General features: G+C 48.4%; 2 protein-coding genes across 2 annotated transcripts in view; one reads left to right on the top strand and one right to left on the bottom strand.

Annotated features, from left to right (window-relative positions):
* Window positions 1–566: 566 nt before the first annotated feature.
* On the bottom strand, window positions 567–6,250 carry sult6b1 (sulfotransferase family, cytosolic, 6b, member 1). The gene is made up of 7 exons (XM_076046086.1): window positions 5,976–6,250; window positions 4,114–4,226; window positions 3,767–3,856; window positions 3,551–3,677; window positions 2,091–2,185; window positions 1,852–2,008; window positions 567–837 (listed from the first exon to the last, which is right to left on the bottom strand). Exons 1-7 carry the CDS (start codon window positions 6,160–6,162, stop codon window positions 713–715), a joined length of 894 nt encoding a protein of 297 aa, XP_075902201.1. The 5' UTR covers window positions 6,163–6,250; the 3' UTR covers window positions 567–712.
* Window positions 6,251–6,916: 666 nt separating this feature from the next.
* The window catches only part of slc30a6 (solute carrier family 30 member 6), a 22,782-nt gene continuing 6,314 nt past the window's right edge, over window positions 6,917–23,384 (top strand). Inside the window, exons 1-9 of the mRNA XM_076046276.1 lie at window positions 6,917–7,146; window positions 8,360–8,406; window positions 9,059–9,145; window positions 12,722–12,806; window positions 17,795–17,837; window positions 18,300–18,365; window positions 19,646–19,726; window positions 21,394–21,429; window positions 22,564–22,658. Of these exons, the coding sequence (XP_075902391.1) occupies window positions 6,963–7,146; window positions 8,360–8,406; window positions 9,059–9,145; window positions 12,722–12,806; window positions 17,795–17,837; window positions 18,300–18,365; window positions 19,646–19,726; window positions 21,394–21,429; window positions 22,564–22,658 (724 nt within the window). The 5' untranslated portion in view covers window positions 6,917–6,962. The remainder of the gene's footprint in view (window positions 7,147–8,359; window positions 8,407–9,058; window positions 9,146–12,721; window positions 12,807–17,794; window positions 17,838–18,299; window positions 18,366–19,645; window positions 19,727–21,393; window positions 21,430–22,563; window positions 22,659–23,384) is intronic.

The raw sequence follows: 23,384 nt of genomic DNA, 5'->3' as shown, positions 1-23,384 counted from the left end.
TGATAGTTTCATGTTTTTAGGCGGTCATTTTCACGTTATTTTGCAAATTGTCGCTTCATGACATCAAAGTTTCGCCAAATAATGTGATAGTTTCACGTTACAGCGTGATATTGAGCCCTGCATTTTTCCGAGTGTGGCAGCAATGCGCTTCCGTAATAACAGCTTTCCTAACAGAGCCAATTAAAATACTGTAGGTAGTAACTACACCTAAATTACAAGTTTCATGTGTGTCTAAAGGGCTAACAAGTGTTTCCCCATTTCAAACCGGATCACACCTGCTCATATAAATCAATTCACACTGGCTTTTTGCACTGTCTTGTGTCACGTTGACGGACAGACAACGAGGACCAGGACAAGACGAGGTTGAGGAGCATATTTTCATTTTTTATTATTAGTGACCATTAACCTGGACAGTGAGGTAGTGAGCGGCAGGTAGTGCGTGTGGACAGGTGGTTTCTCCCATTTGTTACATGTCAGAAAAGAACACACAATACACAACTCTGGGTGATACATTACATTCGGCTGCGGGAGCCAGATGTTTTGATAAGTGTCATCTTCTTCTGAGGCGAATGACAACAACTTCACTTTTTATTTTTGTTTGAATTTCCATGTGTTTTTTTTATGAAAATTTGTAAAAGCTAAGAAAATTTCTTTGTTTCCTGTCCTTCCAAGTTTTGTTGTTGCTGCAATACTCCTGCTCCCTGGCTTCCTACTAGCAGTGCTGCTCGTACTTGAGCATGGCGCCCAGCGGAGTTCCCGCCAGCCTGGCCTTGAAGGTCTCGTCCATCTCTTTGCTTTGTTCGGGTGTGAAGTTGTTCTTCCAGTCGCCCACCTCACCTGCACGGACAGAAAACAGGATCTGGCTGAATTTCTCCTGTGACCGTGTTCAAGTTGGTTGGTGGACACAAACTGAATACAAACTGAATGTACATAATTGACTTTGTAAGTTTTCTGGATTAGTGGTTTAAGTTTCTCTCACTTTGTTTTTTTTTTTTAATGCAAATTTGAAACTATTGCACCTTTTAATGGTGATTTGAAACAGATTGTGACGTAGCAAACACCAAGGTCATGTGACAGCAGCGGCATGAAGTTAGCATGCAGCTAACAGCAACATCAACAGACAGACCAAATAAAGAAATACTCTTTTACGTTCATTAAAAACAGTTGTTTTATGACGTTATGGTGCCTATACTGCCATCTAGTGGCAACACTAGCCCAGGCCATCCACTCTAACCACCTGCTGGATTTTTAACTTGATTGACATTATCTTTATCCGACTCAGTGCCAGAGTGAACTTTGCTTGCACAGGCCCTGACAAAGAATAGCTGCCGACCGCACCTTCAGCACACCGAGCAGCCCCACTGTGGTCTGTGGGTGTGGTTATGTTGAAACTAAACCACTATTCAGAGATTATGCAACATCTTGGCGTGCGTGAATACACAACTGGTGGACAACGATTGAAGGCTTTTAATTCAGTCCTGCTGGTAGATTCGCATTGGAATTGTGTGTATTAGCACAAGGGAGAATGAAGGTCCTTGCACACCGGGCTGTAGGCGAAGTGACGGGAATAAACGATGTGACAATGCACATTTTTTGTAAAATTTGACACAAGAGCGAAAAGATTACCGTTTTTTTTACTCAGTGGAAATTCGCTGATGGTTTGGAATGGTTTCATTGACTTCAAAAGGTTTTAAAAAAAAAAAGCAAGTTATTTGCCTCGTAAATTCTCTCCAGGTGTGTAAGGACCTTGAGAGTGGAGCTCTGATCTGACTGGCAGCTCCAAGACACAAATTGAAGAAGGAGGTTTTCTAGCAGCAGGGAACTCTGATTGATCTGGAGAAGTGGCGTCACCTTTCCTGAAGATGACTGGGCCTATGGAGGAGTGGGAGTCGGTCGCCTTCTGCTTCATGGCCGAGAAGGTGCTGCCCTCGGCAATCCGCTGCACCTGCTCCTCCGTCAGGCTGTAGCCAAAGAAGTTGCTGATGTCACGCACGCCGGCCGCCAGATCCTGTCAGACAGCGACGGGGAGAAGGAAGGTTGAAGCGAGTCAGTTTGCAAAGTCCCAGCAACCTCCCCCGCCGACGCCTCACCTGTTTCATGTCTTCGTAGGTGATCACCTTCACGTTGGGGTCGTCCATCTTCTTGTCCCAGGCCACGGCGTGGTCAAAGTACGAGCCCCAGCCAACTGCACACAAGTACACGGATCATATTATCCACATGCACCATGGTGACCAGGCGGGTAACCTGGTGGCCACGCCCACCGAGAGCCATCATGAACCACCATCAGAGGTGAGAAGCTGCTGATGCTGGGTGACTCAGAACTCAGCACCTTTTTTAATGCACATTTGGAACTATTGCATCACAAAATGTTGAGATAGTGTTGTAGTCAAGACCACACCAACCGAGACCAAGACATTATCAAGACTAGAGAGCATCGAGATCGAGACCAGACCAAGACATGTAGAACGGCAACAGCTGGATTCCTTTCCATTATTATCTGTCAGTGTAGTGTCGGCTGAGTCTTCGCTGGTCTTGATCAAAAATCCCAAGTCTGTCCAGTCTGAGACCGAGACAAGACCCAATAAAAATGGCCCTAAGTTCAAGACGAGAATGAGACCCTTAAAAAGTGGTCTTGAGACCAAGACCAATCTCTAGTACCACAACACTCTGGTCAGATGAAACCGATTGTGACGTAGCAAACACCAACATCATGCGACAGCCGTGGCGTGCAGTTAGAATGCAGCTAACAGCAACACCAACGGACAGGAAGCGACCGATGAGACCAGATGTGTCTTTGGAGAAGCTGCTGCTGCTGCGTGACTCAGCACGCGTCTAGGTGACAACACCTGCGCTCATCCATCACGCTGCTGTCAGCAGGTGCAGGGCGGAACCAAACTCAACACAATAGACCACAGAAAGGTAAGGAGGGGAGGGGTCGGGCGAGAGGAGGCCAGGGAGAGCAGGTCACGTGACTGCTGGCTTTGAGCCAGGAACTGTGCAGGTAACCTCTGTACAGGGGTGCAACCTGAGGTGCTGAGTCACAGTGACACACGCTCACACGCAAAGTCTCACCCTCACTGTGACAACGACAGCGGCGCAACATGTATTTTACATCGGGGGCAGAGCCTCCTGCTGTGATTGGCCGACCGGTTTTCTTGTGCATCAGTTGTTTTTTTAAAGTGTTACTTTGTGAAGCTGCTTTACTGGACGTTAACGCATGGAGTCTTTAACATGTCGTGCACAGGTGATTTCTTTCCTTTCACCTGCAGCACTGTCTTAAGCTGGATCTACAAAAGCGTATTGCTGCCATACTAGAAAAAAAAAACAACTGTCTCAGTATCATGTGACTACATTTGTTTGGAGGATAATAATTTCACAGTGCCTTTGCTTGCCTTGTTTTGTTTAGTTTTCATTCATTATCTTGAAATAAAGTGAAAATTATCATATAAAAATGTGAAACTCTCATATAATTACGTGATACTGAATATTTTTTTAACTGCAGCAATACAATCTGTTGTTGCTGCAGTCTAAAAAACCAATTGAGAGTCACCTTCTCCCTTCATGAAGTCTGAGTAGAAGGCGTCCCAACTCTTGGCCTTGGGCAGAACCGGGTTGTTGTTGCAGAAGTGGTAGAAGGAAACCAGGGTGTCTTTGGGGTTCCTGAAGACCACCAGCATCTGCAGCACAACACAACACAACACAGCTCGGTGTCACCATGGAAGACAGGAGTGAGGAGCCGGAGAACCAGAAGAACCTCTGAGCTCACCTTAGTTTTCTTCTGGTAGAAGGAAGCGGGAATGTTGTCCGGGTGTAAGTGGGTTCCTACAAACCTGGGAGAGGGTGCAGAGTCCAGTTCCTGAGGGGGCAGGAGACACGAGGAGTCAGTGTCTGCAGCAGTGACACACACACACACACACACACACACACACACACACACAAACACACACTGCAAGAACTGTGAGAACTCTGTCTGACTGCAGTGCCAACCAGATACCACCAGCTCTTGCGGGGTCACATCCTGCTCCTTGACCAGATCTGGACCTTTGAACTGTGTGTGTGTGTGTGTGTGTCTGTGGGTAAAAAATAACACAAAAATCAGTGGCTCGTCGGCACCTTTAAGGCTTCAGGTGAGTGGAACTCTATCAGCGGTGGCTTCTTGCTCTCCACCGTGGTCCCACTGGCCTCGCCCATGATCTTCCTCACTACACCTACCATCCAGTTGAAACCTGCGCACACACACACACACACACACACACACACATACACATACACACACACACACACACACACACACACACACACACACACGAGTAGAGAAGGAATGTGAGAAACATCAGATGTACTGTACCTTTTTTATTTTTACAGAGGTGGGAAGTACAAATACTTTGTTACTGTACTGAATTTGAGTTTTCAGGTATCAGTACATTACTGAAGTATTTCTTTTTCTGACTACTTTTTACTTTGATTCCCCACATTTGTACACAAATATCTGTACTTTCTTCTCCTTACATTGCTACTTGAACTTGTGTAGTTGAATATAAAAGTGGGTGATATTTTACCTCGGCTTTGGGGTCACTGTTCCTGCAGTAGTAGAACAGTGTTGTAGTTTGTAGCAGTAGTACAGTACTTCTACTCAACTACAGTGTTGAGAGTAGAAGGAAGGTAGAAGGTAGGATTGATCCAGATTCTCATCGAGATCTCTGACCTCTGACCTGTGGTCAGTACAGTCGAGATTATTCTGTCACTACTTTTTCATTTTTGATAAAAAAGAGATTAACAAATGCATCGTTTCTTTAATGGCAACAAAAACTTTTATTTATTATTAATTTATTATATTTTTATTATTACTTTTTTTTTTTACACAAGCACAGAATGTGAATACTTTCGCCATCTCTGCTTTGTCTTTATATGCAATGGGTTACAAAACAACTGTAAATGTTAATTAGTGTCGACTTTCATAAAAATCTGTTTTATATCTCACGGCCCAATAAACCAGTAGAGAGAACTTCCTACTGTTCCAGACATCCTGAACAGTCTTTATCACCGTCTGCCGCCTCACTGACAGTTCGGTCATGTGACCGCAGGTGAGGCTGACAGACAGGTGAACCCTCACGGTGGAGGGGTGGAGGCAAAGGTCGAAGCCGTCATCTTCGGCCTCTCACACACTTTGTTTGTCTGCACAGACTGAACATTGATTGGTGGGAGTGACTTGGCCCCTCCCCTTTCCCCTACACACAGGGGCCCTATACCGGCTGCATTCCAATGCGAGAGGAGGGAGGCGTTCCAACACTGTGAACTCACGTTTCTCTCCACAGCAGGAAGGAAGGAAAATCTCCCTTCATCATCATCATCATCATCATCAACAGAAGAGCTGCAGCTGCAGCAGCACTGAGCCCAAATGTGCTGGATTCAAATGGTTCTCGGCTGTTCTCTGTCAGGCCTGGAGAACCTGTTTGTTCTCTGTTTCAGTGTCGGTTCTCTCTTTTGGTTTCCTGTGTGGTGCGGCGAGGCACTGTGACCTCTGCACCGGCTGAAATCTGGAACAGTACACTACGTTAGGCAACGTTCTCTTCCAGTTTCTTGCAAGTTTGTTTGTGTCAAAGTAGAAGAGTTTAACCTTTCTACCCACACGGGGCAGCAGATTTTCTATTAGACAGGTCTGATATCTTCACCTTGACTTCTGGGCAACTCATCCTTTATTCCTTCCTTCCTTCCCTTCCTTCCTAACTGCAGGTTAGGTCAAACACAGTGTCAGTTGAATGAAGTTTCAGATTTTTCTGGCTTTCAAAACAGAACATAAACCTTTTTCCGAGGGTGTAAAATAAACAACGGCAGAAGTTGACTCAGTCTCACAACCAAAACAGAAAATTTGTTTTAAATGCGTCAATGCTGCAAGTTAAAGTTTCAACAGATATCTTCAGACACATTGGCCTCCTTTGCCTCTCGTCAGAGGTCACAGCCCCTCAGCCACTCACCACATTTGGGGTACGCCACCAGCATGATGTCGTCCTCCCGTGCCTGGAAACCTTCTGTGGCCTTCAGGTTCTCCTCGGGGCTCATGATGATGGAGTACAGCACCCCCTTGTACTTGTACATCTTCTGATCGTCGCACATCTCCGTGGCTTTGGTGAGCTGGTTCTGCATCCGCTCTGCGGGGTTCATCCTGCCTGGAGCGCTGCTGGAGAAAGTTTAGCGAGGAGGAGGAAAAAGAAAGAGAGTGCAGCAGTGACTGAGACAGGAGGACGTGCACATAGTGTAGAAGAGGGAGGAAGAGGAGGTGGAGCAAGAGGAGGAGCAGGAGGAGGAGCCAACAGCCTCCATCCACTCACATGCAGAGAAAATAATGTGTAGCAACCCCCCCCCCCCTCTCTCTCTCTATCTGTGTGTGTGTGTGTGTGTGTACAGAGAAAATAAAGGAGGAGTGAAAATAAACGTGTATGTTAAATGACATAAGACAAAACAGCTAAAAACACAGCCATCCGTCGTAGGATAATGTTTCCCTCTGCTTCTCAAATTATGAATTATGAATTAATTCATAATCCGTTTTAATTTGATGTTGCTGAAGCTCAACGTCAAATTAAACCGATTTAATTTGCCGCCTGAGGTTGACTATGTTGATATAATGACTTTGGTATCTTTAATGACCTCTGACCTCACAGTCTCAGGGATGTACATGACTTTACGGGCTTTTTCTTTTCTTTCTTTCTTTTGTTTTTTTCTCATTTTTCATTTTTGTCATTTTGTATTTTATTATTATTTATTGAGTTATTTATTTATTTTCACCCCCTGTAATGTTTACCTCAGAAGTGTCTCTAATGTCTGGTTCTTTGTGTGCCTTGTCCAAATTTGTTTTGTACAATTTTTTTGAAAAGAAGAAGAAGAAGAAGAAGAAGAAGAAGAAGAAGAAGAAGAAGAAGAAGAAGTGACGAGGCGTGCGCGCATGCGCGGTGCAGGCAGCCCCAATGGACGGAAGGATCATGTCCACGTCTTCGGCTCTGCCTTACCACCACAATGCCGGCGACTTTTACCCGAGGAAGTTCGGCCCGAAGCCGGACGTGGTGCCGTGCGGCGTGACGGAGCGGAAGGTGGTGCCGCTGGACAAGCCTGACATGGTGTCTGTGGACGTCATCAACGTCGGCGACTCAGGTTTGTGATGCTAACGGCTTGCCCCGGCTAACAGCAGGTTAGCTGTTAGCTCCTGGCTGCGGTGTGTTGGTGGGTTCTTTCTCACTTCGCCCAGACTGGCGGTTCTGCTCACTGGTGATTGTCCCGCCGGGGATGACTGGACGGGCCGGTTCCGGTTCTCCTGATGGCCGTTGTCGGGCTCCTGTGTCACTTTTGACCTCGGCGGCAGAGCTTCATCCGAGTCGGCTTAAAAAAAAACAGACCCGCGTCAGCTTCCAGTAGTTCAATTCCTGCTGTTGCAGTCTGAGTCCAAATTGAAAGTTTTTATTTTACACCAGGAGTGGGCAAACTTTTTTTTTTATTATTATTTTAATTATTTATTTATTTTACAGGTGGGACCACTATTTGACAGAGGGGGAGTGTTTTGGTGACCCACCTCATAGGAGGAAAACTATAATTTGCAGTTTCGTAGTTTGGCCTAGAACCACCTACACCCACCTGAACCACGTAGAACGACCTCTAGAACGACCTAGCACAACCCAGAACCACCCCTGAACCACCTAGAACCACCCCTGGACCACCTTAATCAGGGATGGGCAAACCTATTGACTGGCGGGGCCACAATGGGTTCTAAAATTTGACACAGATGGATGGCGTGTTTTGGTGACCCACCTCATGGGAGGAAAAAATATATAATGGGACGTTGTAGAAAATGTGATTTATTGTCAATTAAAAATGTACAAAAGCAAAGTCACAACAAAATCCATGTGTTTAATATCTTCTTTGTTGTAGTGACTCGTTAAACACTGAAAATTAAACAAATGAAATACAACTTTTTCAGTTACTGCTTTTTAAAAGTAATTTAGAGTTGTGTTATTCTTCAGGATATGTTCATCATCACTTTGGCAGAAAAAGATGAGAACGCAGGGAGACTAAAACATTTAATAAGGTTTATTAAAAAATGGTTTCAAGTTCAGTGGGCCAGATTATAAAGCTGCGTATGGCCCCCCCGGGCTGTAGTTTGCCCGTGCCTGTTCTACACTTTTCCCACCGTGCCAGACTTCAACAGGGCGGAGCGGCTCGGATGATGTTGACGCACAACTTCTCTGCAACTTCTCCTCAGTTTGTTGCGACTCAGTTTGTCTGATTCACGGCTCGTGTGTGGTTGTGGTTTATTGTTGCGTGTCGTCTTGTCACGCGCTGACTGTTGGTACCTCTCTCTTTCTCTCTGCAGGCTCCCACCTGCACAGGAAGAAGCACGAGCACGACACCTACGTCTTGGTGAGTCCATTTTTTAAACACGCCTGCGACAAACTTGACCCTGCAGTGTTTGTGTGAAACCATTTAAAAAAACGTCCTTCTCGACGTTCGGAGAGAGGATTAATGTTGCTGTGATTTCAATGAAAATCACGTCAAGCAGTTAGAAAGTAAGGTGACTTCATTCAGATGTTTTGGCAAAGTTACTTATTTATAGTCACTAAATTGTGAGTCTTGTTCATGAGTCTTTGTGCCTCCTTGTCCATCGTCTAAAACTGGAGGTTGTTGGTTTTTCTTTTGAAAAGCTCCCACTGGGGCTGGGAGACACAACCAGAGGATCTTCTGCTCTGCATGAGATCATCAGAACATGAAAATTATTTCACCTACTGATCCCTGAGAGGACTTGACTTATCCATCATGTGAACGCCTCACACTTGGTGATAAGGGTGAGAAAAATCGGGCTCAGAATTGAGCCAAACCTCCTCCACCATGGTGTCCCCACTGTAGGGTTCCGTTTAGCGGTGATACCCCGACTCGCCACTTGGTGGCAGTGCAGGTCAAACAGTGTTCCACAACTCTTGTGGTCACTTGTCAGAGTGTTGCTGTTGTGTCTGTGCAGGCTGGTATGTCTGATGATGTCCTAACAGTGTGTGTGTGTCTGTTTCCTCTGTTGCAGGGCACCATCCACCCCTTCAGGAAGACTCACCGCTCCCTGCTTGGGAAGCTCCTGCAGGAGCTCCGCCTGGTCTCCTCGGACCAACGGGTGAGTGAGTCAGAAGCTTTCGTAATCTCGTTGCCGCCGCCGCCGCTGCTGTAATCTGCCGGGATTGTTTGTGCGTCTCGGTGGGAGTCCAACCCAAACAGTGGCGGTTAATCCCGTTAGCCCGGCAGGTGGATGTGTCCCAGTGAACCAGTGAGTATCAGCCACTCCACCCGCCTACGGCAGCCCCTACCAGCTCATCACACAGCGTCCAGCTCATCATCAGGGCCCCCTTGGTTTAAATTTTGAGTTTGGCCGCTGGGTGACAGATGATGCTCACGTTAAAACCAGCCACAACGGTTGCTGGGCGGTCTAGCCACTTACCTAGCAGAGTGCCCTTTGTGACATCACAGAGAAAGTTTGCCAACCCTTGCTTTGGAGCGACTGTGGCGTCAACAACAGTTTGTCCTGGTTTCTCTTAACTTTAAATCCTTTAAGATAAAAAAAAAAAAAAAAAAAGCATCAACATAAAGAAAATCCTCCGAGGCACCGTGATGTTGTTCCATCACGTGTGATTGTCATCCTTGTGTGTTTTATTGTTCCATAATCCACTTTGCGCACTCGCAAGGCCCCCCCACGCAGAGCCTCGGATTGGATTACATGGTGTCGCGCTCGGATTAGGGGCCAAACATAGTTCACGTCGTAAAGGTCGCATTGGCACGGCGTCGCGCGAAAACCAAGCAGCGCCGCCGGCAGCCGCATGACAATTGTTAAATAGACAATAAATGCTCGCACTCACCTAAATAGTGCCTCCGTTTTAGCTGTGAACTTAATATCAGATTTGGTTTGCTGAGCCAAAATCTTTGACGCTGGTTAACGTTTCTGGGATTTGTAGTTTTTTTAGTGTTATATCTGCTGTATAACACTGTAGTGATGGGCCAGCCGTAGTAGTCACTTAATGTTGCCTTGCGGGCCGAATTTGGTCCGCGGGCCAGAATTTGACATACCTATGCTTTTTGGCATAGGTTCACAGGAAACACTGCCCCCTTGTGGCGGGCAGACCTTCGAGCGAACGACACGGGTAGAAATCTGACATTTCTTTTTCAAACGTGGGCTGTGTCTCAATTCAGGGTCTGAACCCTTGAAGCATGCATTTGAAAGGACGTCGCGTCATAGCACTGCGCAAAGGCTCGTCCCAATTCCCAAAAGTCCTCAGGACGCTCAAAATATGTACTCGGAACTCGCCCTCGCTTTAGCCGATTCCCAAGGATACGGCGCTACTTCTGTATCCCATAATGCTTTGCGTGCTGCTGCAAAGCATCCTGGGATCCTGGGAAGTCAGCTGAAATTAGCGGCACGTACTGGCAAAGACACGACGTATAAATTTAAGTATTGAAATTTCACATAAAATATTCAGTTTTTAACGTAGGGTTTTTACTTATTTGAACATCCAACGGCATCGTCGGATGGCGAACCAATGGTTAGCTTGATGCTATGAAAACGTCACTTCCCGGGTTGGCCAGCAGGAGGGAACGGCGGTGACACAACGAGGAACTACGACGAAGACTAGACCGTCCAGAGTGGTTACCGGGGAGGTGGGGTTTGGTCGTCCTTCTAGGCCGGGTCCTCGGATAACGTTTCCTTCAGACTGAGGACGCTCCTTTCGAAGGGTGCAGACCCTGAATTGAGACACAGCCATGGTCCCTGAACCGAGTGGGGTTTCCTCCACTTCCTGTTTGTGCGAGGGTGTCACCAGACGCACCGATGCACCGCTGCGGCGGGAACTAAATGTCCCAGAACCGACAACGGGAACATTGGTCTGTCAGAGAGACCTCGGCTGAGTTAACAGCCGCCGCCACCGCCTCATTATGTAAGTGTTTATTTTAAGAGGAGAACACGCCCCCTGGAGACTGGGAGGGCCGGGAGGGAGGCTGCTGGTTCTGAGCTGTGTGGGGCAGGATGGGGCGGTGTTTCAGGTCCTAGTGCTGTAGCACTGGAGATTAGTCTTGGTCTCAAGACCGGTCTGGAGATCTACTTTACTCGAGTCTCGGGATATTTGATCAAGAGACTCGGTGGAAACTCCTCGACACGACGGTGACAGGAAAGAATCCAGCTGCTGCTGGGTTTCGCTCTGTTTGTGACAGCCAGAGCGTCATCCCCTTATTAATATTAATACTAATGTTAATTTGTTTTTGCAATTTTATGAGGGAAAGTTTTTTTTTAATGGTTCAAAATAGCTGGCAAAGCAGCAAAAATGTTCAAGACAATTATTGAAACATACCTGAAAGGAAACGAACACTAGCAGGCCCAGAAACCCACAATCCTCCTCCTGTTGATGTAATACCGCCTGCCACCAGCAGGGGCTTTGCTCTTTCTTGCTTATTTTTTTCCCCCATTCACTACCTAGTGAATGAGCAGCTGCACGTTGCGGCTGCGTGACTCTTAATGTCACATGCAACCTCAATATTTTGGCATTGCCTCCAGTGCTGGGAGGCTGGGGGATGGTGGGGGGTGGGCAGCGCTGCTTCCACCGGTCAACTGGGGGCACCAGAGAGCCAGGAATTAAAACCAGCTCCTGCTTCCTCCGTCCAGAGAGGGGGAGGGGCTGCAAGGCGTTCGGACCGAGTGTCTTCCCCTGTGTTTTACACACACACACACACACACACACACACACACTGCTGGCTGGCTAGTGCTGTCACCAGACGCCCCAGCGCTGTCATAACACAGCAGCCGCAGTAATTGTAGATTTCACAGCACGCGGCGCCGCACGCTGCTGCGTATGACTGGGACACAAAGTGACAGGCCAGGACACACGCACACACACACACACACACACACACACACGTTCTCCTCTGAGGGGTGAAAGCGTAGCTCACGTCTTCCTCTCCTCCTGCTGCTTCCTCTTCTTCTTCTTCATTGAAGATTCTGCAGACCCCCCCCCCTCCCTTCCCCCCGGCCGGCAGCAGCAGCAGCAGCAGCAGCAGTTTCCTGGTTGGCAGCCATCCTTCCAGTGAGGCTCCCTCTGTTTGGCTACCACAGTTGTCCTCCTCATCTTCATCCTGCTCCACTTCCTCCTCCTCCCCTTCTCCTCGTCCTCCTCCTCTTCCTCCATCTCTTGTTTCTCCTCCTCCTCCTGCTCATAATCTCCTCCTCCTCTACTTCCTCCTCCGCATACCCCCCCTCCTTTTCCTCCTCCTCCTCCTCCTACCCTGAACACACCAACCATGATGAAGGTCCTCAGTGTCTGGATGAGTCACATGGGCGACGAGGAGGCGGATCTGCAGCTTCCCGTCCTGTTTCACGACCTCTGGCGGCGACCTTCTCTGCAGCCGGGGGTCGTCTGCGACCTGCTGACTCAGCACCCGGCGTCGGGGCCGTGCTGGGCAGCAAGGTCTCTGTCCTCCACATCCCAGAATGCCGCGGGGCAACGGAGATGAGTGTCGCCCATGAACGACAGATGAAAATGAAATGCAGATTTTTTTAAAGTGCTTTAACTTTTTTTTACTCCCATACCTCCTGTTGATCGACCAATCGCAACCCACCTGCGCCTGTCGGCCTATGTCGTGCCGCTGTTGAGGGTCCCCGGGCCTGATGTTGAGTCTCGTCCCTCTGACTGTGTGTGTGTGTTGCTGTTTGCAGTCGTGGAGGATCCTGCTGTTCGGGGCCCTGAACCTGCTGTGTACCGGCTGTCTGCTGATGTGGTGCAGCTCCACCAACAGCATGGGTGAGCAGACACACACGCACACTCGCACATTCACAAACCAAACGCTGTGACAGCAATGAGAGGGAGACGGACACATGCAAAGTGACACACACACACACACACACACACACACTGGAAACACACACTTTTGGGGACGTTAACTGCTGTCGAAGCCTGTCGACACTGTAAACACAGCCTGACAGTCTTACACACACACACACACACACACACAATGTGCTGTGTTGTTGTTGAAGTTGCTGAGGTTTTCACAGTAAAATCACAGATACGTACCAACGCTTTTACTTTGAAATAACCAGGAAGTGATGTCCAATTTAGCGGCAACCTGTTTCTGTTGTTTGATTTGTTGATTGGTCGACCGGATTGTGGCGGCCGCGTGCAGGTCATGTGACTCACGCCGTAGTTTGACCGTTTTGAGAGGGACAATCTTGGTTTCATTCTACGCACACACACACACACACACACACACACACACACACACACACACACACACGCATACACATTGGGCAAGAGTATTTGTGTGGGTGTGTGTGTCTGAGAGAGAGAGAGCGAGCGGTGAGCCGTGATTGGTGGGTGTGTGTTTACCATCAGCAGCAGCTTGTTCCTGCCACCAACACGGATCGGCTGTCCAGAAAAGCGCTGCCATTAACAGAAAACATGCAACCGTATCCTCACCACACACACACACACACACACACACGAGCTAGCGCTGGGCGGGGTGGCGTTGGGTGTCAGGCAGACAGGAAGTAGGAGGACGTCTATTGAACAAACAGCAGGAAGGCAACACCGCCGTCGATAGCAGCGGTCCGGTCTAATTCCTGCAGCGCGAGGATGAAGTCCGACCCCGCTTCATGTTTTTCTTCTTCTACTGCCGAAAGTTCTCCATCGTTCTCCATCGCTCTCGGCACCGTCCACCAACACCTGCTGAAAACCAATGAAGAAGACTCTCTCACACACACACACACACACACACACACACCAAGTGTTCATCAAACATACAACTCATAAACAGGCCCCGATGGAGCGCAGTAAAGGAGGACACACAGCAAATGAGTCAGTTTGTACAATCAGTGATTCAGTGACTCGACGCCTGAGATGATTCTTACGACTCTGTGATTGCAGTTCAATTCAGTTCAGTGTAATGTGACGTAAAGAACACGTACATCCAGTGCCTGCAGTGAACCTCTGGCTTTAGTTTCAATCAAGCATGGCACACACACACACGCACACACATGTACCCACTGACCCTCTTTCCCAAGTCTAATACCATGTTCTAGAACAACTGCTACACTGACGGAGCCTCATGTGTACATCCAGTACAAGGCTGCACTCTAATGCATGGGCACACACACACACACACACACACACACACACACATGGACGCACACACACGCACGCCGTGGCCCCATTAGCTCATGACTAACGGCTTAACCGACATGTAAATGAACTCACTGCATCATGCGCACACACACACACACACACACACATACACACACACACAGACGTACACATCCGACAATCTGGTCCCGACTTATGGCTGTCAGTCTGTTTGCAAACACACGCACGCACACACACACGCACGCACACACACACACACACACAGCAGTATAGAGTCCATACATGCCTTCTTGTCCACTGAGGCGGTTAACCCTCAGCCGACCTGCGAAGCTGCCTGGAGATAATCAGACCACAGCTTATCCAGACCCACTGTGTGCGTGTGGAGGGAGCGCAGCTCTGCTGCCACTGCCACCATTTCTCACAATTTCTCCGAGAGTCACTAAAGAGCTTCAGGTTTTGCTGTAAACTCACCAGAGGGGTCAGTGTTTTGATCGCAGTGTGTTAGGCCAGTCTGGAGAAGTAGTTCGCCCAGCATTGGCCTGGAAGGAAGTGCTAGCAGTTAGCCTAGCCTAGCCTCTGCCCAGACAGTCGGGATTAGTCAGCAGCCAGGTGGTTGACCAATCAGAGAGCTCTGGCTGCGCTCTCAGGTAGACTGGCAGGAATAAGTGTGTGTGTGTGTGTGTGTGTGTGTGTGTGTGTGTGTGTGTGTGTGTGTGTGTGTGTGTGTGTGTGTGTGTGTGTGTGTGTGTGTGTGTGTGCTGTTTAAGCAGAGCCGCTGTTGCAGTGTTGCTGAAACATGAGCTGAGGATGAATATATTGGTTTGTGTGAGAGAGAGAAGAACACGCTGATGTGTTTACTTTAAAGCAGCATGTAAGCCAATCCAGTCGTCCACTGCACAATTTGATACACACACACACACACACACACACACACACACCTCTAAATTCACTTGACCTCACCTGTTTCTCACCCCTGTCTTTCTGATAGATGGATAACCGCCACTAAAGTGTGTGTGTGTGTGTGTGTGTGTGTGTGTGTGTGTGTGTGTGTGTGTGTGTGTGTGTGTGTGTGTGTGTGTGTGTGTGTGAGAGTCAGGTGTGTGTGGACTCCAGCAGCGTCTCTCTGTTTGCTGTTTATCGTCTCAGTTTTCTTGTGTGTTTATGTCTGAATAATGTTTGTGTGTTTGTTTGCATTGGCCTGTTTGTGTCTCCAGCGTGCACATGTGATCCGAGTCGTGTGTGTGTGCGTGTGCCCGTGCGTGCACTGTGCACACTGACTGTCCCCAGGCCCTCAATGTTCCTGTGTGTCAGAACACAGCTGGTGAAGCAGCCTGTCCCACAGGGCCTTTAGTACACTGTGTGTGTGTGTGTGTGTGTGTGTGTGTGTGTGTGTGTGTGTGTGTGTGTGTGTGTGTGTGTGTGTGTGTGTGTGTGTGTGTGTGTGTGTGTGTGTGTGTGAGTGAGAGAGACGTACTGCATCTGCTTCCCTCTGAGACTCAAAGTGCCTTGATGTCGTCTGAGAATCTGCAGCTTTAAAGGGACATTCCACCACAAAACGCCTCGCTGCCCAACCAATATTATCCCATTAATAATGTTATTGTATTAATGACATTATAATAACTAATAATAATATTTTTAAAACTGTATAAATTATCGCGCTTTAGTTTGACAGGACTGGCTTGTAGGTTTGTCAGTCTGTTGGAGTCTCTCCTCGACCCTGAAGGCTCCTGCTGTCTCGAGGCCCAGGTTTCCAGCCAATCACCATTTGTTGAGTGTGAGGTCGAGCGCGATTGGCCCAATTGAACGAGACGCTCACTGGTTGTTGATGGTTCGAGGATAATTTCACTCAAAATGCAAGAACTTGCAGTCCCTGCTGCGGGAATCCTCCACCGCCCCTCCCCCCTCCCTGTAGCATCATCAGGACGTCCCGGTGTTGTCGCGCAGTGTTTATTTGGTGGAAAACCAACTTTCTTTGAGCAACTGGAGCAACTTGAGCACAGGTTGACGAGTCGCAGTGCAACCAACTCGTCTGGCAGGCTTGATTTTCACAATGGAAGGAGCTCCTGCTGCTCCTTCTGCTCCTGCTCCTGCTGCTGCTGCTGCTGCTGCTGCTCGGCTAGCGTCTTAGCATCAGCGCAAAAGTGCTGTGGCTAAAGAGGTGTGTGTGTGTGTGTGTGTGTGTGTGTGTGTGTGTGTGTGTGTGTGTGTGTGTGTGTGTGTGTGTGTGTGTGTGTGTGTGTGTGTGTGTGTGTGTGTGTGTGTGTGTGTGTGTGCGCAGACGACATTAAATATTTATCCTGCTGCTCACATTTCTGCTGTCATCTGTTTCCTCATCCTCCAGTCCTTCTCTATTCATCTACACACACACACACACACACACACACACACACACACACACACACACACACATCCAGCTCTCTGTTGGCCGAGTCAGGTGTGTGTGTGTGTGTGTGTGTGTCTAGTTTCACGTCCAGACGTCCTCTGGGTGTTACTGTTTGTAAGCAGGAGATTCATAAAGTGTGTGTGTGTGTGTGTGTGTGTGTGTGTGTCTGAGCACCTATCTTATTTCTGTCCAGAGAAATTTCAGCCCGGGTATTGATCGTGTGCATGCGGGGGTCGCAGTGATGTCAGCATTTTGTATCATCATCATCGTTATTGTTATTTTTGTTATCGCTGTTTTCGTCTGCAGCTTTTAATCAGACACAACCAGACGAAATCAGAGCCGAGACATCGATCGCAGGGCCGCCGCAGCGGGCTCGGGGGAGGAGTGGTGTGTGTGTGGGGGGGGGACTGGGCGGACGTGAAGCAGGAGAATCTCAAAATCCAACTTTGTATTTCATCCATTTTTTTGCAGTGTTTTAAGAGTCATTTCAATAAAGAGCGAAATACCGCAGGGCTTCACAGACACTGATTTTGTTCTGGCTTGTGCAATTCTTAGAAACATTCAAAGTCCAGGACTTAGAAAATAAAAACAATGCGTGTTTCAGGTTGGAGGGAAAAGGGATTTTTTTGGGCACATGGGGTTTTTTGGCTGCAGTACCTCGAGTGGCCATTAGAGGTATTGGCAGTCAGCTATCCTGCTGGAGTTCTTATGTCCGTAAACTTTCAGCCGCAGCCGCTGGTTTTATTGTGAAAGTCCCGGACTGTTTGTGTCCATCAGTTCCTGTCTGTCCGTCCGTCGGTCCGTCCGTCCGCCTCCGTACTCGTCCATCACTTCCCCCCTCCACCCCCACCGCTGTCGCTCGCCCTCAGCCCCGCTGCCTCTCTCCCCGTCTGTTCGTCTCTCTGTGTCGGGATCACATGACGTCAGGTTGACCAACACGGACGCCGGCGGTGGGGAAACAAAATGTTCCTCCGGGCTTAAAGCCGCGCTAATCCCAGGGATTACAGGGCGGATGGACGGACAGACAGGCGGAGAGTCAGACAGACGGGCAGACGGTCCCTGCTTCCTGCTCGTTTGCACTCTTGCTAGCTCATCCTCTGGTTGGCAAAACACACCAATTAACCTCTTGACTCACCTGTCACTGGACGGCAAACTGGCGTCCTTTTGTCGGGAAGCAGTTGCTGCTCTGTGTCCCAATTAGTGTCGCCTGTGTGTTTGAAGACGATACTTGCACCTGCTCACCCACTCGGGTCTGATTGTGTCTCTGCAGCGCTGACGGCCTACACGTACCTGACCATCTTCGACCTCTTCAGGTGAGTGTGTGTGTGTGTGTGTGTGTGTGTGTGTGTGTGTTGGTCCAACAAGAAGGATGGAGGATGAAACAAGGATCATCCCTCACAAACAGTCAAACTAAGGTGACCACGGTTGGTCACGTGACCCGCCCACGATCACATGACCCGCTCCTGGCCACCACAACCCAACCAATCAATCAAACTAACAAGGGAAGAATGGGAGAAGTGTGTGTGTGTGTGTGTGTGTGTGTGTGATCAGCTGAATGCAGCCACGCCTGCTGATGACTCCCAGTCATTAAAAATGAAGGATGATGCTGATGATGATGATGATGATGATGAATAAGAGATGAAGGCCATCGAGCGGTGAACTGTGGCTGACCTCGCTGTCGTCCCCTCTTTCCTCTCTCTCTCCCCGCCCACTCCTCCCTCCCTCCGTCACCCCCCCTCTGCCCCCGCCCACCCTGTCCTCCCTCTCACCTGCAGCCTCATCACCTGTCTCATCAGCTCCTGGGTCACCGTGAAGAAGCCCAGTCAGGTCTACTCCTTCGGGTGAGTCGCCCAACGCCGAATGACACTCGCGCTGTCAGCGGCGCCAACAGAGGCTCCGCCTCCTCATCTTCTCAAAACACCTGAACAACCGACGACGGAAATGTTTTTTTATTCCAGTTTGGTTTGTGTTCCCGTTTTATCTGCGCTCGTACCACAGGCCGCCACCAGGGGGCGTCTGCTGATCCGTTTCCTCAATGACAGATAGAAAAAGCTGCAGGAGATAATCTTCTGTGTGTCTGTGTGTGTGTGTTTTGCAGTAAAGTGGCCATGCTGTGTATTTGCAACAAACAGCGACCTCTGACCTCGAGGTGTCCCAGTGTGTCGCTGGAGTGGAAACTGTTTTCAGCCTCACTTGGTTCTTACAATGCTGTGTGTGTGTGTGTGTGTGTGTGTGTGTGTGTGTGTGTGTGTGTGTGTGTGTGTGTGTGTGTGTGTGTGTGTGTGTGTGTGTGTGTGTGGTTAACTGAGTCACAGATTGAAATCGAATCACCAGCGACTTATTTTCACCGAGCCGTCAAGGATCCAGTCCAGTCCAGTCGATCACTGATCACAGCAGTAACTCTCACGAAATATCACATGCATGCATGCATGCAAGCAGCGTCATTTAGATTAACCACAGACTGGTGGTGTCCTCTGACCCTGCAGCACAAAGATGTCCTGACCAGACCAAGGGCTTTGAGAGAGAGAGAGCTAGAGAGGCGGAGAGAGAGAGAGGAAGAGAGAGACAGAGAGAAAAATACAACTATTCTTGACAGAAAACAACATTGAAATGCAGATTTATTCAAGAAATCTTTTACCTCCATCCTCCTCAAAGTGGTTTCTCACAGGATGAGAGTTTACGCGACAATTATGGCTTTTGTGCTTCACACCATTCAATGGAAACACCTTTAAATTGCGATTGTACTTTGTGGAAATTGTTTTAGAAATATTGCTTTTATTTTGTGAAAATCTGTATTGGAAAAGCAGCTAGAGACAGTCTAAGCGAGGCTAGGATGCAGCCAGGGGGCGCTGTTCTCTGACGACAGGTTCCTGGTTAATACAGCCACAGTGAAGGCAGCCACTATGTGACCTCTGGAGGTCAGAAGGTCAGCGGTGGTTCGAGTCTGAATCGTGGTTCGATGCGTTTGGTCTGTTTGGTCCCAATGGGCTGTATTTGTATTTTAAATGTTTTTGTCTGTAAAACACTATCCAGATTTCTCTCCATGCACTAAGGCATTAATGTGTGTTGGTTTTGGCGTGGATCAGGAATCGACTCGTCGTGTCTGATTGTGTCTCCTCAGGTTCGACAGGATGGAGGTTCTGGCTGTGTTTGCCTCCACTGTTCTCGTGCAGCTGGGAGCCTTGTTTATCCTGAAGGAGAGGTGCGTACACACACACACACACACACACACACACACACACACACACACACACACACACAACAATGAATGAATCAAAATCAGATTTTTTTTTGTCCAGTTTTTTTCGTCTTTTGTCCTCTGTCTCCCTCCGTCTGTCTCCTTCCATTAAAATTTCAATTATTTCCCCCCCTCAACTCGCCCGCAACAACACAATCAATATTTCCAAAGCAACACGGCGACGCGCTTCCAATCGTCTCCTCCGTCCGTCTTGTTTTTCGTCGTCCCGTCCTCCCCGCCACGTCTCCGCCTTGCGTCCAACTATTTCAGAAATGCGCTAATTGGAGCTTGCAGGGACGCTAGTCACGACAGGAAGCCACGTGGAGGGAAAAAAAAAATAATAAATTCTTATTTTTTTTGCAGCGTCAGCACAAACCTGACTGACCCAAGCGAGGAGGATAAAAAAAAAAAATAACTTCAAAGGTTTTGAAAGTTTTGTGTCTTAAATATGATCTAAATAATAGGTGTCAAAGCCTGGCCCGCGGGCCAAATTTGGCCGGCGGTCTCATTAGATTTGGTCCGCAAAGTCAACACAAAATCACTACTATGGCTGCTGGCCTGCACATGTGGCGCTAATACTACAAATCCCAGAATGCTCTGCTGGTATTTTGGCAGACTATTTACTTTAACAGACTATAAGTAACGTCTTCTTTATTATTCTTTTCCGGTTACTTCAAGGCATTGGCTTGGATGGTTGTTCGTTCATTGAAGGATATTACTGTTATTACTTAATGGGTTTATTGTTGTTATTTGTGTTATCAGCCCCTGGAAGAAGGTTGCTGTAGAAATTTAAATCAAAAGGCTGCAAATAAAATGGAGCCACTTCCCACTCGTCGAACTTTACTAAGTTAGAGGATTTACGTTCGCTGTTTGTGTGTGTTTGTGTGTGTCACTGTCTCGCTGTGTTTGCTCACTGTGACACACACACATACACACACACACACACACACACACACACACACACACCACCTCCAGCTGCCCTCGGAGGGGTTGCTTTGCGGTCACGTTTCAGGGTTGGGAGGGGCACACGCACACCAGACGCGCACACACGCGCATGCACACACACAGCGTCCATGAAATCTTGTCACTTTAAAGTTGGAAGTGTTCTGACTTTTAGCAACTTTGCAACTAGCCTTGCATCTCGGCCAGCAGGGGGCGGTGTTTCATGGTTTGTATACGCCGTCGCATGACATTTGGAATAAAAATTATGACGCGCAAAAAAATTGTAAACGTTAAATAAATTGTAAATAAATGTTATTATATTAATACCGTTCCTGTTGCGCCAGCTGTATATGCCAACCCACCCAAAGTGTGCCCCCTCCTGGAACCGTCTGGAACCACACGTCGATTGACCTGAATTTTAATTTTAGTTCCAATTTAACTTTGTTGGGTTTGTCTGCTTCATTCCTGGACACCTGTGTGTGTGTGTGTGTGTGTGTGTGTGTGTGTGTGTGTGTGTGTGTGTGTGTGTGTGTGTGTGTGTGTGTGTGTGTGTGACTGTTTGTTCACTCCTTGTCCCTCTGTGTTTACTTCATTGTTTGCCCACACACACACACACACACACACACTCAGCCGGGATCAGTGGTCCCACCTGGACAGTGTCGTTGACAGTGTTTGTTTCTCTTTGTCAGTGTGGAGCGCTTCATGGAGCAGCCTGAGGTCCATACGTAAGTGTTACTGAGCACACACACACCCATACACACACAGACGCACACACACTGTGCCAGCTGCTGTTGGAACAGAACATCCCCAAACATCTGGGTCAGACAGTGAAGAGAATAAGTCGACAACGTGTTCACTTGTCTTGCTCGGCGACCAATCCTCAATTAGAAGAGATTAGCAGGAGGGGTTGGGAGGGGAGGAGGCCACGCCCCCCTGGAGGGTCCAGTTGGATCTTCGTCACTGGACTCCATGAGATGTCACCTGTGAACACCTTCATTCGCACTCCTCCCCCTCCTCCTCTGTCAATCACCGAGCCTGACCCAATCACACGCCTTGTCTTTTATTTTGAAAGGGTTTTGCTGATATTTAAAGGTTCACCAGGTGACAGACTCCAAGTTCAACTTCCTCTCTCTCTCTTTCTCTCTCTCTCTCTCTCTCTCTCTCTCTCTCTCTCTGTCCTTTTCACTCACTCACCCGCCACAATAAAACGGATTAATGGGCGGCTTTTAGACCCCTATAACCTCTCTACTGTGATGAGATTACACACAACAAACACACACATACACACACACACCTGAGTTCATTTGATGGTAGCAATCGAAGTACAGGCGTTGTCAAGGTTTTAAGACTTTACTTTCTCTCACTTTTCACTTCCTCATTTAATCAGCTCTGGCGTGTGTGTGTGCGTGTGTGTGCGTGCGTGCGCGTGCGTGTGTGTGTGATAAAGAGAGAGAGACAAACGTCCCTCTGCTGATTGTTTGGAACTATTTTTCCGCACCTAACTGGATTGTCTGGATTGTTGTCCAGTTGTCTTGAAGAAGTGTGTCCCCTTCCACAAGTCCAGCTGTCCAATCAGGACCGCTGATATCCCAAACCCCACCCACCTCTGACGCCACCACCACTAGATGTGAAATACATAAAATACGTACATATGAGGGAAAACAACTTTATTTAATTATTAAGACTGCAGTACTGCAGCCAGCCACAAGGGGGCTCAGTTGGATCCATGATTTGTGTTCGTCTTCACTCATTGTCCCAGTGGGTTTTCTATCATGTAAATTAATTTTTCCTGTGTGTGTGTGTGTGTGTGTGTGTGTGTGTGTGTGTGTGTGTGTGTGTGTGTGTGTGTGCGCTCACAGGGGCCGCCTGCTGGTCGGAACCTGCGCTGCGCTCTTCTTCAACCTGCTGACGCTGCTGTCTGTCAGGAACAAGCCCTTCGCCTACATCTCTGAAGGTACAGTCCCCGTGTGTGTGCGTGTGCGTGTGTGTTAGCTAGTGCCACCATGTGCCGGGGAGGTGAAGTGCAGCAGGAGCAGCAGAAACGTTGAACTTCCAACAACCGAGACCTCGGTCTGCTGCCGGTTCTTCAAACCACGACGTTTATCTGCTGAAATGAGTTTTAGAAGATTATAGTTTGTGTGTGTGTGTTTGTTTGTTTGTGTGTGTGTGTGTGCAGATGTGGCTGCGAACTGTCATGCGACACAAAGTGGATTTGACGGCAGCACATCTGTCGGAGTGGCTCTGATTGTTTGGAGACGCACGGCCTCCTCTGATTGTTGTGGCTTAAAAAACTGAGTGGAAATGCCAAACAATAACATGTTTACAGTGTCAGAGGACAAAGTCGGTTTGACGGATGAATACGCGCGCACACAGACACACACACGCATACACTGATCTGTTTGTGTGCCGATTTTTAAAATTGGGAAAGTTTCAAAACAAACACACAAACAACTGCAGATGGTCACCGAGCAGCGTCTCTGAACGGCAGCGCTGCCTCTAGGGGGCTCCACAGGTGGGTCTGTGTCCTCACAGCTGACGCAGACGCACCTGCGTGATGTCATCACTGAGGGACCGAGACTGTGGCCCCTGAGGAGAGGGAGGGGGAGGAGTTAGCAGCTCCTCTTCCTCCTCTCAGGCTGCAGTCTGCTGCTGATGAATGAGGTCAGTGTGTGTGTGTGTG

The sequence above is a fragment of the Nelusetta ayraudi genome, unplaced genomic scaffold (assembly GCF_046127955.1).
Source record: "Nelusetta ayraudi isolate G7.1 ecotype Tasmania unplaced genomic scaffold, CSIRO-AGI_Nayr_v1 ptg000089l, whole genome shotgun sequence".
NCBI lineage: Eukaryota > Metazoa > Chordata > Actinopteri > Tetraodontiformes > Monacanthidae > Nelusetta > Nelusetta ayraudi.
The sequence above is the reverse complement of the archived record's forward strand: the minus strand, read 5'-3'. Positions and strand labels throughout refer to the sequence as shown.

Bases quoted from the DNA above. Each gene is read 5' to 3' on its own strand.
- sult6b1 (XM_076046086.1), bottom strand. From the start codon at position 6,162: ATGAACCCCGCAGAGCGGATGCAGAACCAGCTCACCAAAGCCACGGAG. The intron at 4,227-5,975 runs GTGAGTGGCTGA...GTGTGTGCGCAG, and splicing joins GGTGGCGTACCCCAAATGTG to GTTTCAACTGGATGGTAGGT. The intron at 2,186-3,550 runs GTGACTCTCAAT...ACTTGTGTGCAG, and splicing joins AGACTTCATGAAGGGAGAAG to TTGGCTGGGGCTCGTACTTT.